The sequence below is a fragment of the Chlorocebus sabaeus genome, chromosome 28 (assembly GCF_047675955.1).
Source record: "Chlorocebus sabaeus isolate Y175 chromosome 28, mChlSab1.0.hap1, whole genome shotgun sequence".
In the NCBI taxonomy this organism is placed as follows: Eukaryota; Metazoa; Chordata; class Mammalia; order Primates; family Cercopithecidae; genus Chlorocebus; species Chlorocebus sabaeus.
Window position 1 is genome coordinate 16,565,159 of NC_132931.1, and position 14,232 is coordinate 16,579,390.

Consider the following 14,232-nt stretch of genomic DNA (forward strand, 5'->3'; position numbering starts at 1 on the left):
CAAATAGCTAGGACTACAAGTGTGCACCACCGCACCTGGCAATTTTTTTTGTTTGTTTTTGTTTCTTTGAGATGAGTCTCACTCTGTGGTCAGGCTGGAGTGCAATGGCGCGACCTTGGCTCACTACAACCTCTGCCTCCCAGGTTCAAGCAATCCTCCTGCCTCAGCCTCCTGAGTATCTGGGACTACAGGTGCACACCACCACACCCAGCTAATTTTTGCATTTTTAGTAGAGTCGGGGTTTCACCATGTTGGCCAGGATGGTCTTGATCTCTTGACCTCATGGTCTGCCTGCCTCGGCCTCCCAAAGTGCTGGGATTACAGGCATGAGCCACCACTCCCGGCCAGTTTTTGTATTTTTTCGTAGAGACAGGGTTTCACCATGTTGCCCAGGCTGGTCTCAAACTTCTGGTCTCAAGTGATCCACCCACCTCAGCCTTCCAAAATGCTGGGATTATAGATATAAGCCACCATGTTCGGCTTTATCAGTAATTTTTAGGGCCCTTTTATTTTGGGGACTCTGTGACAGCAGGGTTATCCATGTCCTAGATAATAGAGCTGCGTATGTTTCCAGCTCTCATTCTGTAATTCGAATTGGAATGTTCCCCTTCCCATTCATTTTATAGGAGTTTTCATGTTATCTTGATATTAGAAGATGATAGCTGTGAGAGTTTTATTTTCTCTCTTACTAGGGAAGAGAGGAAAAAATAAAATTAATAAAGATTTTATCTTTGGAAAAATAAACTAGTGATAGACAAATCTCTGATGACACTAATCAATATTAAAGAGAAACAAATTGTTGGAAAACTCTCTAAAAATAGATCTAGGAATTTAATTTGTTGTTGTTGTTACTGTTTCATAGCAACCATGAATTTATTGGGAAGGAAAACTTTTTCTTTTTTTCTTTTTTTTTGGAGTGGGAGTCTCAATTTGTTGCCCAAACTAGAGGGCAGTGGCGCCATCTCTGCTCACTGCAATGTCTGCCTCCTGGGTTCAAGCACTTCTCCTGCCTCAGCTTCCCTAGTAGCTGGGATTACAGATGCCTGCCACCACACCCAGCTGATTTTTGTATTTTAGTAGAGATAGGGTTTCACTGTGTTGGCTAGGCTGATCTTGAACTCCTGACCTTGTGATCCACCTGCCTTGGCCTCCCAAAGTGCTGGGATTACAGGTATGAGCCCCTTCCCCCAGCCTATTATTACTTTTTCTTGAGACAGGGTCTTGCTCTGTTGGTCAGGTTGGAGTGCGGTGGCGTGATCAGAGCTCACTGCAGCCTCAACCTCCCAGGTTCAGGCGATCTTTCTACCTTGGCCTCCCAAAGTGCTGGGGTTACAGGTGGGAGCCACTGTGCTAGCCTTTGTACCACTATAAAATAAAGTCAGCCCTTCATACTTGGAAGGGATTGGTTCCAGGACACAACCCCTTTGTATTAGTTCATTCTCATACTGCTATGAAGAACTACCCAAGAGTGGGTAATTTATGAAGAAAAGAGGTTTAGTTGACTCACAGTTCTGCAGGCTATACAGGAAGCATGGCTGGGGAGGCCTCAGGAAACTGATAATCATGGCGGAAGGTGAGGGGGAAGCAGGAATGTCTTACATGGCCAGAGCAGGAGGAAGAGGGAGAAAGACGGGAAGTGCTACACACTTTTAAACAACCAGCTCTCGTGATAAGTCACTCACTGTCATGAGTACAGCACGACAGGGGAAACCTACCCCCATGATCCAGTCACCTCTCACCAGACCCACCTCCAACACTGGGGATTATAATTTTTTTTTTTTTTTTTCCTGAGACAGAGTCTTGCTTTGTTGCCAGGCTGGAGTGCAGTGGTGCAATCTCAGCTGACTGCAACCTCTGCCTCCCGGGTTCAAGCAGTTCTCCTGCCTTAGCCTCCCAAGTAGCTCAGATTACAGGCATGTACCACCACACCCAGCTAATTTTTGTATTTTTAGTAGAGACGGGGTTTCATCATGTTGGCCAGGGTGGTCTCGAACTCCTGACCTCAGGTGATCCGCCCGCCTCAGCTTCCCAAAGTGCTGGGATTACAGGCGTGAGCCACCGCGGCCAGCCGGGGATTATAATTTAATGTGAGATTTGGGCGGGGACACAGACCCAAACCATATCACCCTCATACCCAAATCTGCCATACTCAAGTCCCACAGTTGGCCTTGCAGAACTGTGTGTACGAAAAGTTGGGGTTTTATATATTTGAGTTTCACACCCCTCAAATACTGTGTTTTCTGAGTTCAGTTGAAAAAAAAAAAAAAAACCTGCATATAAGTGGACCTTTGAAGTTCAAACCCAGGGTGTTTGAGGGTCTATGTAGTGTATTTCCCCCCACTGATCTAAAATGGAAATTTATAGAGAAATATTGAAAAAGTAATAGGCATAACAAATATCTGAGTTAAAACGTGTCATGATTAAAGGACAATTTGGAAGAAAATATGTATAACCAAAATGACCTAAATAGGAAGAAGGGAACAAATGACATAAAACCCCAAAAAGGGCCTGGCGCGGTGGCTCACGCCTGTAATCCCAGCACTTTGGGAGGCCGAGGCGGGCGGATCACAAGGTCAGGAGACTGAGACCACGGTGAAACCCTATCTCTAAAAATACAAAAAATTAGCCGGGCGCGGTGGCGGGCGCCTGTAGTCCCAGCTACTCAGGAGGCTGAGGCAGGAGAAAGGCGTGAACCTGGGGGGCGGAGCTTGCAGTGAGCCGAGATCGCGCCACTGCACTCCAGCCTGGGCGACAGAGTGAGACTCCCTCTCAAAAAAAAAAAAAAAAAAAAAAAAACCAAAAGGATTATTTTTTTTATATATATATATATTTCTTATTTTTTTTGTGAGACAGAGTCTTGCTCTGTCACCCAGGCCGGAGTGCCATCATGCGATCTTGGCTTACTGCAACCTCTGTCTCCCTGGTTCAAATGATTCTCTTTCTTTTTTTTTTTTATTATTTTTTTTGAGATGGAGTCTGGCTCTGTCGCCCAGGCTGGAGTGCAGGGGCCGGATCTGAGCTCACTGCAAGCTCCGCCTCCCGGGTTTATGCCATTCTCCTGCCTCAGCCTCCCGAGTAGCTGGGACTACAGGCACCCGCCACGTCGCCCGGCTAGTTTTTTGTATTTTTTTTTTTAGAAGAGACGGGGTTTCACCGTGTTAGCCAGGATGGTCTCGATCTCCTGACCTCGTGATCCGCCCATCTCGGCCTCCCAAAGTGCTGGGATTACAGGCTTGAGCCACCACGCCCGGCGATGATTCTCTTTCAAACAATTTTCCTGCCTCAGCCTCCTGAGTAGCTGGGATTACAGTTACCCACCACCATGCCCAGCTAATGTTTTTATGTTTTTATTTTTATTTTTGAGATAAAGTTTTGTTCCTGTTGCCCAGGATGGAGTGCAATGGTGCAATCTAGGCTCACTGCAACCTCCACCTCCTGGGTTCAAGCGATTCTGCTTCAGCCTCCCGAGTAGCTGGGATTATAGGCACGCACCACCACACCTGGCTAATTTTTTTTGTATTTTTAGTAGAGATGGGGTTTCGCCATGTTGGTCAGGCTGGTCTCGAACTCCTGACCTCAGGTGATCCGCCCATCTTGGCCTCCCAAAGTGCTAGGATTACAGGTATGAGCCACTGCACCCGGCCAATTTTTGTATTTTTAGTAGAGATGGGGTTTCACCATGTTGGTCAAGCTGGTCTCAAACTCCTGACCTCAGGTGATCCATCCACCTTGGCCTTCCAAAGTGTTGGGTTTACAGGCATGAGCCACCGTGCCCGGCCCCAAAAGATTATTCTAAAAAGAGTCTACACCCACAAGATTTGTAAATGAGTCATTTTTATGGAGATTAATTCTACTGTTTATTTGTTTTTTTCGAGATGGAATCATGCACTATCACTCAGGCTGGAGTGCAGTGGCGTAATCTCGGCTCACTGCAAACTTCGCCTGCCGGATTCACGCAATTCTCCTGCCTCAGCCTCCTCAGTAACTGGGATTACAGGCATACACCACCACACCCGGCTAATTTTTTGTATTTTTAGTAGAGACAGGGTTTCACCATGTCAGCCAGGCTAGTCTCAAACTCCTGACCTCATGATCCGCCCGCCTCAGCCTCCCAAAGTACTGGGATTACAGACGTGAGCCATCGTGCCTGGGCTTTTTTTTGTTTGTTTGTTTTGAGATGGATTCTTGTTCTGTCACCTAGGCTGGAGTGCAATGATACGATCTCAGCTCACTGCAACGTCCACTCCCAGGTTCAAGTGATTCTCCTGTCTCAGCCTCCTGAGTAGATGGGATTACAGGTGCCCGTCACCACGCCAAGCTTTGTATTTTTAGTAGAGATGAGACTTAGCCATGTTGGCCAGGCTGGTCTCAAACTCCTGACATCAAGTGATCCACTTGCCTTGACCTCCCAAAGTGCTGGGATTACAGGCGTCAGCCACCACGCCCGGCCTACAGGTAAAATTTTTTTTAAAAAAGAGATGGGAATCTCACTCTTTCCCAGGCTAGAGTGCAGTGGAGCAATCCTGGCTCACTGCAGCCTCGACTTCTAACCTCAAGTGATCCTCCCGCCTCAGCCTCCCGAGTATCTGGGATGACAGGAGCAAGCCACCATGCCTGGGTCCCAGACATCATTTTTATGCAGGGGTTCCTCCAAGGTAAATATTGAGATGGGGTACCTCTCACTCCTTGCCTATGAAATGGAAATCATGACATCTGTTTTGGGGACTATCATGACGACTGAAGCATAGGCCTTAATATAAAAATAAAATTTTTAGCCAGGCACTGTGGCTCACACCTGTAATCCTAGCAGGAGGATTCACTGAGCCCAGGCGTTCAAGTCTAGCCTGGGCAACATAGGGAGACCCCATCTTTACAAAATAGAAAATAAAAAAATTAGCCCGCATGGTGGTGCGGGCCTGCAGTTTCAGCTACTGGGGAGGCTGATGGGGGAGGATGGCTTGAGCCCAGGAGTTGGAGGCTACAGTGAGCTATGATCGTGCAGCTGCACTCCAGTTGGGTGACAGAGCCAGAGCATAGTCTTAAAAATTCTCGGCTAGGCGTGGTGACTCATGCCTGTAATCCCAGCACTTTGGGAGGGCAAGGTGGGCGGTTCACCTGAGGTCAGCAGTTCGACACCAGTCTGGCCACAATGGTGAAACCCCATCTCTACTAAAAATACAAAAAAATTAGCTGGGCATGGTGGCGGGTGCCTGTAATCCCAGCTAATAGGGAGGCTGAGGCAGGAGAACCGCTTGAACCCGGGAGGCAGAGGTTGCAGTGGGACAGGATCGTGCCACTGCACCCCAGCCTGGGCAAGGAGCGAAACTCCATCTCTAAATAAAAATTCTTACGATGAGCTCCCCAGGCAACAGACTCTCTAGGAAGGAGGCGCAGTGCCAGACCCAGGTGGGGCTTCCGAGTTCGGGCCAGCCATAGCCCGCCCCACACGATGGAACAGGGCTTGGGGCAGATCAGATCAGAAACGTGGGACCCATGAGGGCCACCCTTGGCCATGGGGGACGTGTAAGAGGGCGCATTCACCCCCAGCTCTGTGTCACCAGAGCCACGGGGCCACACCCTGCCAGCCCGTGGCCACCTCCCACGTGACTGCAGCCGCGGCTGTGGCTGGAAGTGCAGCGTGGCCTAACCGGAAGCATGGCGTCGTGGGGGGTTCTGGGAGTTGTAGTCCCGGGGAGTTCTTTTACGCAGTGTTTTGGGGTGCGGGACTGCAATGCGCGCTCTTCTGGACCCCAGGCTGTTCCCACGGCGACTGACACCTCAGACACGCGTGGGAGGGGCGGCGCACTGGCTATGGGGCTGTGCTGAGTGCGCGCGAGCGTGGCCGGCACGCACCTGCTACAGAGCCAGCACTGCACTGGGGTCCTGGGGCGGCTCCTCCCGACGTGTCCGCGGGTTGTCGGGTGCTGCCGAGTTGGGCTGGGGGACGCTACAGGTAGTGGGTGCCGAGCAGCGGCTGGCCCCTTATCTCACTGCCCCTCCCCGCAGCTCTGCCTCCTCGGACCCCACCGTCCCTTGGAAGCTCGCGCAGGGCACCTGCCGCTGTGACCACCTGGATGCAGGTGACCTGGGGGCTCGTTCTCTGCACAGGGGACCCCGCTCTTCCCCAAGAGTGGGTTTGTTGCCGTCCCTTCCCCTGGAGCTTCTCTGCCCATCCAGTTCCCTGAACTCCACTGCACTCCGGTGCCTGGGTGTCTAGGGGGAAGAGGGGGGCTGTTGGGGAAAGTCCCCGTCTCTTGCAGAGGGTAACCCCCTTCTTTCTCTCCAACCTGGCTCATACAGACCTCCCTCCGATCGCAGCCAGTGATGGGCACTGAGCTAGGAGGGAAACGAAGGCAGAGTGTGGAGGGGTTATTTCAGGCGTCTGGGCTCATTCAAAACATACTGAGTGCCTGGGTCCAATCTGGCGGAGCAAAGAGCTGGGGTCCCTCGTTGGATGCAGTCCTACGGAGGTGTTGGTCACGTTAACGTGGGGGCGATCCAGGGGTCAGCGCCCTGTTACCCCAACTATCAGGATGCATGGACACCCAGGGGAGGGAGGGTCAGTTTCAACTGGGGAAGGAGTGACTTCAGGTCGGACTTAAAGAAAAATAAGATGTTGCAGATGAAAGGGCAATAGGGTCTTTCAGGACCAGTGAGGAGCATCCCTAAGGGGTAATGATGGGTGACACTGAGGACTCGGCACGGGAGGCGCCCGGGGCCGTGAGGCTGGGGGCGGGGTGGGGGGGCTGACTGGCAGGGTCCAAGGCTGGGGTCTCCCTCTTGCTCCAGCTGCAAATGCAGTACTTGAAGCCAGAGGCACGATCATATTTGGGTGTTGGTCAAAGCATCCCTGCAGGAAGTAGAGTTATGAGGGTTGGACCGAGGGTGTGAGAAAATTGAGTAGGGAGATGTTAGATGCCCGATGAAGGTGGGACAGTGCCAGCACCTCTGTTGCAGACTGAAGGAGGAGTTGGCGGCTGCGCCAGTTCCATATAGACTGTTCTTTTCCAGCCCTTAGTGAAGAAAAGTGAGCAACACTCGGGGTGGTGTGAGGTGATGGAGTTAGCGGAGGATGTCTGTCTTTGATGCTTTTTTTAAAGATGAAACTGACTTGAGTTGGGGAAAGAATGAAACTGGTACTGTAGTTTTAAATCTTGATAAGACCAAATGTTTTTGTGGTGGTGGTTTTTCTATCATGACTTGCTCTTGGGTCTTATTGAGAGGTTTTTCTTTTCTTTTTTTTTTTTGAGACCGAATCTCACTCTGTCGCCCAGGTTGGAGTGCAGTGGTGCGATCTCAGCTCACTGCAACCTCCACCTCCCAGGTTCAAGCAATTCTCCTGCCTCAGCCTCCTGAGTAGCTGGTATTACTGGCAGGCGCCACCACACCCGGCTGATTATTGTATTTTTAGTACAGACAGGGTTTCACCATGTTGGTCAGGCTGGTCTCGAACTCCTGACCTCGTGATCCACCCACTTCGGCCCCCCAAAGTGCTGGGATTACAGGCGTGAGCCACCTTGCCCGGCCTGAAGGAGGTTTTTCCTATGACATGTCCGTAATTCTTTTTTGCTATTTTTGATTAGTAATATTAGAAGAGATGTAAATACATAGCAAAGTAAAAGAAAAAGAAACCTTTGTACTCATGATCCAGATTGAGCAGATGTCAAAAGTTTACTTCATTCTGAGCCGAATGGATGTGGGGAAAAAAAAAGTATGCTGGGTTCAGATTTTCTACAGAACTAAAACCTCATAAATACTGTTGACCCTTTGTACTTTCCCTCACTGAGATTAAACTGAAACTTAAAATTGCTATATATCTTTTATTTGCGGGGGTTGAGTCTCTTGTCACCCAGGCTGGAGTGCAGTGGCCCGATCTGGGCTCACTGCAACCTCCGCCTCCTGAGTAATTGGGATCACAGGCGCCCATCACCACACGTGGCTAATTTCTGTATTTTTGGTAGAGACGGGGTTTCCCCATGTTGGGCAGGCTGGTGTTAAACTCCTGACCTCAAGTGGATCACAGGTGTGAGCCACCACACCTGTCCAACATTGCTATATATCTATGTTTTTGTTTATTTACTAGACAGGAGTGTAGCCATAATCAGTGTAAGATTGTTTTGTATGTTCATCACCTTTGCCTGTATTTCTTTCGGGGTTGTCTTTTTCTTATTTTTAGCATTTTTTTCATATATTTTAGATATAAATTCACTTTGAGTTGTGGACATTGCAGAAATCTTGAGTAGAATGTGATAAATTCCTGGTGTTTCTCCAATGGCTGTATTTTTAGGATGGATCCACTTAATGTTGAGTGGTTTATTCTGGTTTTGTGTTTGCCAATTTTAGTAATTTATATTTTCTAGGAAAGTGTCCCATTTAATTTTGAATTTGTGGCAATTATTTATAGTAATCTTACAATTATAAAACTCGACCATGGCCAGGCGCTGTGGCTCACGCCTGTAATCCCAGCACTTTGGGAGGCCAAGGCGGGTGGATCATTTGAGGTCAGGAGTTGGATACTGGCCTGGCCGACATGGTGAAACCCCATATCTACTAAAAATACAAAAAAAAAAAAAAATCAGCTGGGCAGTAGCGGCGCACGCCTGTAATCCCAGCTATCAGGAGGCTGAGGCAAGAGAATCGCCTGAGCCTGGGAGGTAGAGGTTGCAGTGAGTCAAGCGTTTGCCGCTGCAGTCTCATCTGGGCGACAGAGTGAGACCCTATCTCAAAAAAAAAAAAAAAAAAACTCGACCATATCTGAAATTGTCTTTTTCATATCTTCTCTTGCTCAATTGTGCCTGGATTCTGGTCGGTTTTATTAATCTTAAATACAAGCCAATTATTTTATTAGTTTTAATAAAACCTTTCCAAGAATTAAGTTTTTTCTTTTTAACTTATTATTGTAGTCCTGATATATGTATTAAATAAAAAGTGAAGCGTAATAACATTCAGCTGAGGTGACTAGCATGGAAAAAAGAATAGGGAGCATCCACCCCCATTTGTCCAGTCTGTGTCTCCCAGAAAAAGACATTTAAAAAGGAAAAAAAAGCACAAACCCCCAAAGATAAAAGCATATGAGGAGAAATTAAAAAGAAGAGAGGAATACTTACTCTGTTTTATGGAATAAAGTGTTTTTCCACTTAAAAAAAAGAGCAGGTTAAAAAAGAAATTTCTGCCACAAATGTATCACCTGAATCTAATCATGAGATATTAAACCTAAATTGAGTAATGTTCTTTTTTCTTTTCTTTTTTTTTTGAGACAATCTTACTCTGTTGCCCAGGCTGGAATGCAGTGGCACTATCTCGGCTCACTGCAACCTCTGCCTCCCGGGTTCAAGTGTTTCTTCTGCCTCAGCCTCCCTAGTAGCTGGGATTACAGGCGCCCACCACCACACCCGGCTAATTTTTGTAGTTTCAGTGGAGACAGGGTTTCACAATGTTGGCCAGGCTCATCTTGATCTCCTAATCTCAGGTGATCCACCTGCCTTGGCCTCCCAAAGTGCTGGGATTACAGGCATGAGCCACCACGCCTGGCCTGTTTTATTTTTTAATAGAGACAGGGGTCTCGCTATGTTGCCCAGGCTGGCCTTGAACTCCTGGGCTCAAGGGATCCTCTCGCCTTGGCCTTCCTGAGTGCTGGGATTATAGGTGTGAGCCACCATGCCTGGCCCCAGTGGTTTTAATCGTAGCCCAAGTACATGCAGATTTGTAGTTATTTAGAGATCTCTTGCTGTGCATACCTGGGAAAATGCACCTAACATCTGCCGGCCATGTATAAGACAAACCATGTGACTATCAAGACCCCAAGGCTAGCTGGGCGTGGTGGCTCATGCCTTTAACCCCAGCACATTGGGAGGCTGAGGCAGGCAGATCACCTGAGGTTAGGAGTTCAAGACCAGCCTGGCCAACATGGGGAAACCCTGTCTCTACAAAAATACAAAAATCAGCCAGGCATGATGGCAGGGGCCTGTAATCCCAGCTACTTAGGAGGCTGAGGCAGAATCGCTTGAACCCAGGAGGCAGAGGTTGGAGATCATGCCACTGTACTCCAGACTGGGTGACAGAGTCAGATTCCATATCAAAAAATAAATAAATAAATAAAAAGACCCTAAAGCTCTCAGAGATACCCAGGAGCTGGCCCTGCCCCCTCTCCTTCTGGGTAATGAACGCCAGCCATGCCACAGCCCTGGGATGGCCTCTAGCATGAGGGGCTTCCTGCCTGCACAAAGCCTCGCCCAGGTGCCGCTCGTGTGTGCTCTGCCACCTTGTGGTGGGACCTTTTTCGTCAGTCCTGAAGTCCCTCCAGCCGCCTGCACAAATGTGGTAAAATGTTAGTATTTGGAAGATCTAGATGAGAAGGGTATTTGGAAATTCTTTGTACTATTCTTGAGACTTTCCTTTGAGTCTCAAGTCACTCAAGTAAAAAGTTAAAAAGCTAAAATCACTTATTGGAAAGGATTTGTTTAAACCCCCCCCAAAAAAAAATTTGGTTTGTATTCAAAACTAATAGACAAACTTCAGTCTGCACTGATCAAGGGAGAACAGAAATAAGCTATTTTTAGAATGGAAGACAAGATAATTTAAGATACAGTAGATTTTCTTTTCTTTCTTTTTTTTTTTTTTTGAGAGAGTCTTGCCCTGTTGTCCAGGCTGGAGTGCAGTGGCGCGATCTTGGCTCCACTGCAATCTCCATCTCCCTAGTTCAAGCAACTCCCCTGCCTCAGCCTCTGGAGTAGCTGGGATTACAGGTACACGCCACCATGCCCGGCTAATTTTTTTGTATTTTTAGTAGAGATGGGGTTTCACTATGTTGGCCAGACTGGTCTTGAACTCCTGACCTCAGGCAATCCGCCTGCCTCAGCCTCCCAAAGTGCTGGGACTATAGGCGTGAGCCACCGTGCCTGGGCTTTTTTTTTTTTTTTTTTTTTTTTTTTTTTTTTGAGATGGAGCCTCGCTCTGTTGCCCAGGCTGGAGTGTAGTGGCATGATCTTGGCTCACTACTACCTCCAACTCCTGGGTTGAAGCAGTTCTCCTGCCTCAGCCTCCCCAAGTAGATGGGACTACAGGCATGTGCCACCATGTCCAGCTAATTTTTTTTTTTTTTTTTTTTTTAGTTTTAGTAGAGACAAGGTTTTACCATGTTGACTAGGCTGGTCTCGAACTCTTGACCTGAGGTGATCCACCCGCCTCGGGCTCCCAAAGTGCTGGGATTACAGGCGTGAGCCACCATGCCTGGCCAGTAGATTTTTTAAAAATGAGATGTTACTATAAATCATTTAATGGCATAAATCTGAAATTAAGTAAGACTCATTTGTAGAAAATTGTAATTTGCTCAAATTGACTGACATAGAAAACCCGAATAAACCACTTCTACACATTGCAAAAGTCTTGAAGAGAGTTTGATAAAATTCCTAAAAAACATATAAGCCTGGTATGTCTTTGGGAATATTTTCAAGTATGGATTCATTTCATATTTAGGGGTTTAAATTTTTTTTGCATTCTTTATATTTTCTAATTTTATTGTTTTTTGAGTTAGTGGGATCTATGCAATATGTATATTTTTGTTTTGGTATTCAGGTTTGCTTTTATGCTTGCCTTTTTGTCTTTTTTTTTTTTTTTTTTTTTTTGAGATGGAGTTTTACTCTGTCACCCAGGTTGGAGTGCAGCAGTGCAATCCTGGCTCACTGCAACCTCTGCCTCCTGGGTTCAAGCGATTCTCCTGCCTCAGCTTCCCAAGTAGCTGGGATTACAGGCATGCACCACCATGCCTGGCTGATTTTTGTATTTTTAGTAGAGACAGGGTTTCGCCATGTTAACCAGGCTGGTCTCAAACTCCTGACCTCAAGTGATCCACTTGCCTCAGCCACCCAAAGTGCTGGGATTATAGGCGTGAGCCACTACACCTGGCCTGTAGTAATTTTCTATTGTTGTATGATAAATTGCCACTCATTTGGTGACTAAAACCACACCCACTTACTAACACAGAGTTTGGGAGGTCAGAAATCCTGGCAGCCTCGCCTATGGGTTCCACGCTCTAGGCAGCATCCAGCTCAAAGGAAGGTGTAGGCTGGGACTGGGCTTTTAGCTGAAGGTTCTGGGAAGAATCTGCTTCTAAGTGCATTTAAGGTGGTTTGCAGAATTCTGTTTTAAGACTCAGGTCCCTGATTCCTTGCTGGCTGTCAGCTGGGGGCCACACTCAGCTCCCTAAGCCCACCAGCTTGCTTTCTAACGGGGTCCCCCCTTTTTTTTTTTTTTTTTGAGACAGAGTCTCACTCTGTCACCCAGGCCGGAGTACAGTGGTGTGATCTCGGCTCACTGCAGCCTCTGCCTCCTGGGTTGCAGTGTATTTCTAGTAGAGACCCGTCTCAATCTTCCAAAGTGCTGGGATTAGAGGCATGAACCACCGTGCCCAGCTGGTCCCTCCATTTTCAAAGCCGGAAACCGCATGGACTCCGTCTTATGTTCCAGGCTTTCTGACTTTCCCTTCTGCCACCGATTGGTTTCTCTCTATCGGGGTAAAGGGACCCTGCTAATGTCTTCTCTTCCCCCTGTAGAGGCGGGGTGTTTGTTGACCAGGCTGGTCTCAAACTCCTTGGCCTCAAGCGATTCTCCTGCCTCAGGCTCCCAAAGTGCTGAGGTGACAGGTGTGCTAATGTTTTCTTGTGGGCCTCACTGCGTCATTGTAATTTCGGGTTTTCCTCGTGTCTTTGCAGAAGCTCAGGACTGAACTTTGTCAGGAAGGTGGGTCCCTCCTCTCAGCACCTCAAGCTTGTTTCTACCCCGGTCTGCAGAGGCTGGAGCTGGAGTCCCCACCTGAAGGTAAGTTCTCAGTAGGGGAGCGGAGCCTTGACAGCCAAGTGCATTTGCCCAAGTGTTCGAGGCCCAGGCATGCCGGGAGTAAAACATTCCTGTGAAGAAGAACTTGGCAGCGGGGAGCAGGAATCTGCTTTGGAGAGCGAGACCCCAGTTCTGAGACCTCTTCACATAGCTTAGGGCTGAAGCCGGAGGGCCACGTGGAGGGTGGCAGCTCCCAACGTCTGTGTACCTGGGGCCGGGCACGGTGGCTCTTGCCTGTAATCCCAGCAATCTGGGAGGCCGAGGTGGGCGGATCACCTGAGGTCAGGAGTTCGAGATCAGCCTGACATGGCAAAACCCTGTCTCTACTAAAAATACTAAAATTAGCTGAGTGTGGTAGCGGGTGCCTGTAATCCCAGCTACTCAGGAGTCTGAGGCAGGAGAATCACTTGAATCCGGGAGGCAGAGGTTGCAGTGAGCTGAGATCATGCCGCTGCACCCCAGCCTGGGCAACAAGAGTAAAACTCCATAAAAAACCCCAAGGTCCATGTACCTGAAATGGCCCCAGCCCGCAAACTCAGCGCAAACCTGGGCGGTCACGTCGAAGGATCATCTAGGTTTCAGTTGAGCGGAAAGTTTGCTAGGAGGAGAAAGAGGATCTTGCTTTAGGGAGTGCAAGTTTGCGGGCTCAGGGCCAGAGCATGTCCCTGGTGCTCAGAGGACAAGCCTGGCCCACACTGTCTCTGGATCATTTGCAATTCCCATCATCCTCTCCTGCCTGCGCAGCCCAAGCGTCCGCTCTGCCCATCCCACTGGCACCTCCGGACCTGGCTTCTACCACGATGGAACCAGGGTTGTGCAAGGGAGAGAACACAGTCATAGCTTCTTAGTTTGTGTTTCTGATTGGGCCAGTAAAGCCCCTTCCTCATCCCTCTTTTCCACTTAGCAGTAGAAACAGAAACTAAAAGCCATGGCCTCAGGCTGCTAAACAAAACCAAAACAACAACAAAATAAGGTGGGTTGAACAAGCTTGAGTAAATAAACTCTTACACTATAGTCAAGCCATAGAATTTGCTTTCTTTTGGGTGGGGGGGAACCAATCTTTTTTTTTTTTTAAGTGACAATCTTGGCTTTCTGCAACCTCCGCCTCCCGGGTTCAAGCACTTCTCCTGCCTAAGCCTCCCAAGTAGCTGGGATTACAGGTGTGAGCCACCATGCCCTGCTAATTTTGCATTTTTAGTAGAGCTGGGGTTTCACCATGTTGGTCAGGCTGGTCTCAAACTCCTGACCTCAAGTGATCTACCCGCCTTGGCCTCCCAAAATGTGGGATTACAGGCTTAAGCCACTGTGCCTGGCCTGGAATTTTTTCTTTATAGATGTATGTTTACAAACTTATTACATGTGCTTTAGTTTGTAGTGGATGTATACAAACAAGAAACA

General features: G+C 48.3%; 1 protein-coding gene across 2 annotated transcripts in view; it reads left to right on the forward strand.

The window, feature by feature from the left end:
- LOC140710627 (zinc finger protein 585B-like) overlaps positions 1–14,232 on the forward strand; it is a 32,973-nt gene that overhangs the window by 7,165 nt on the left and 11,576 nt on the right. For both annotated transcript variants that reach the window (XR_012091729.1, XM_073012841.1), the window contains exon 2: positions 12,711–12,816. Coding sequence is in view for 1 of the 2 variants with exons in the window: in XM_073012841.1 (XP_072868942.1) it covers positions 12,711–12,816 (106 nt within the window). In the remaining variant the exon portion in view is untranslated. The remainder of the gene's footprint in view (positions 1–12,710; positions 12,817–14,232) is intronic.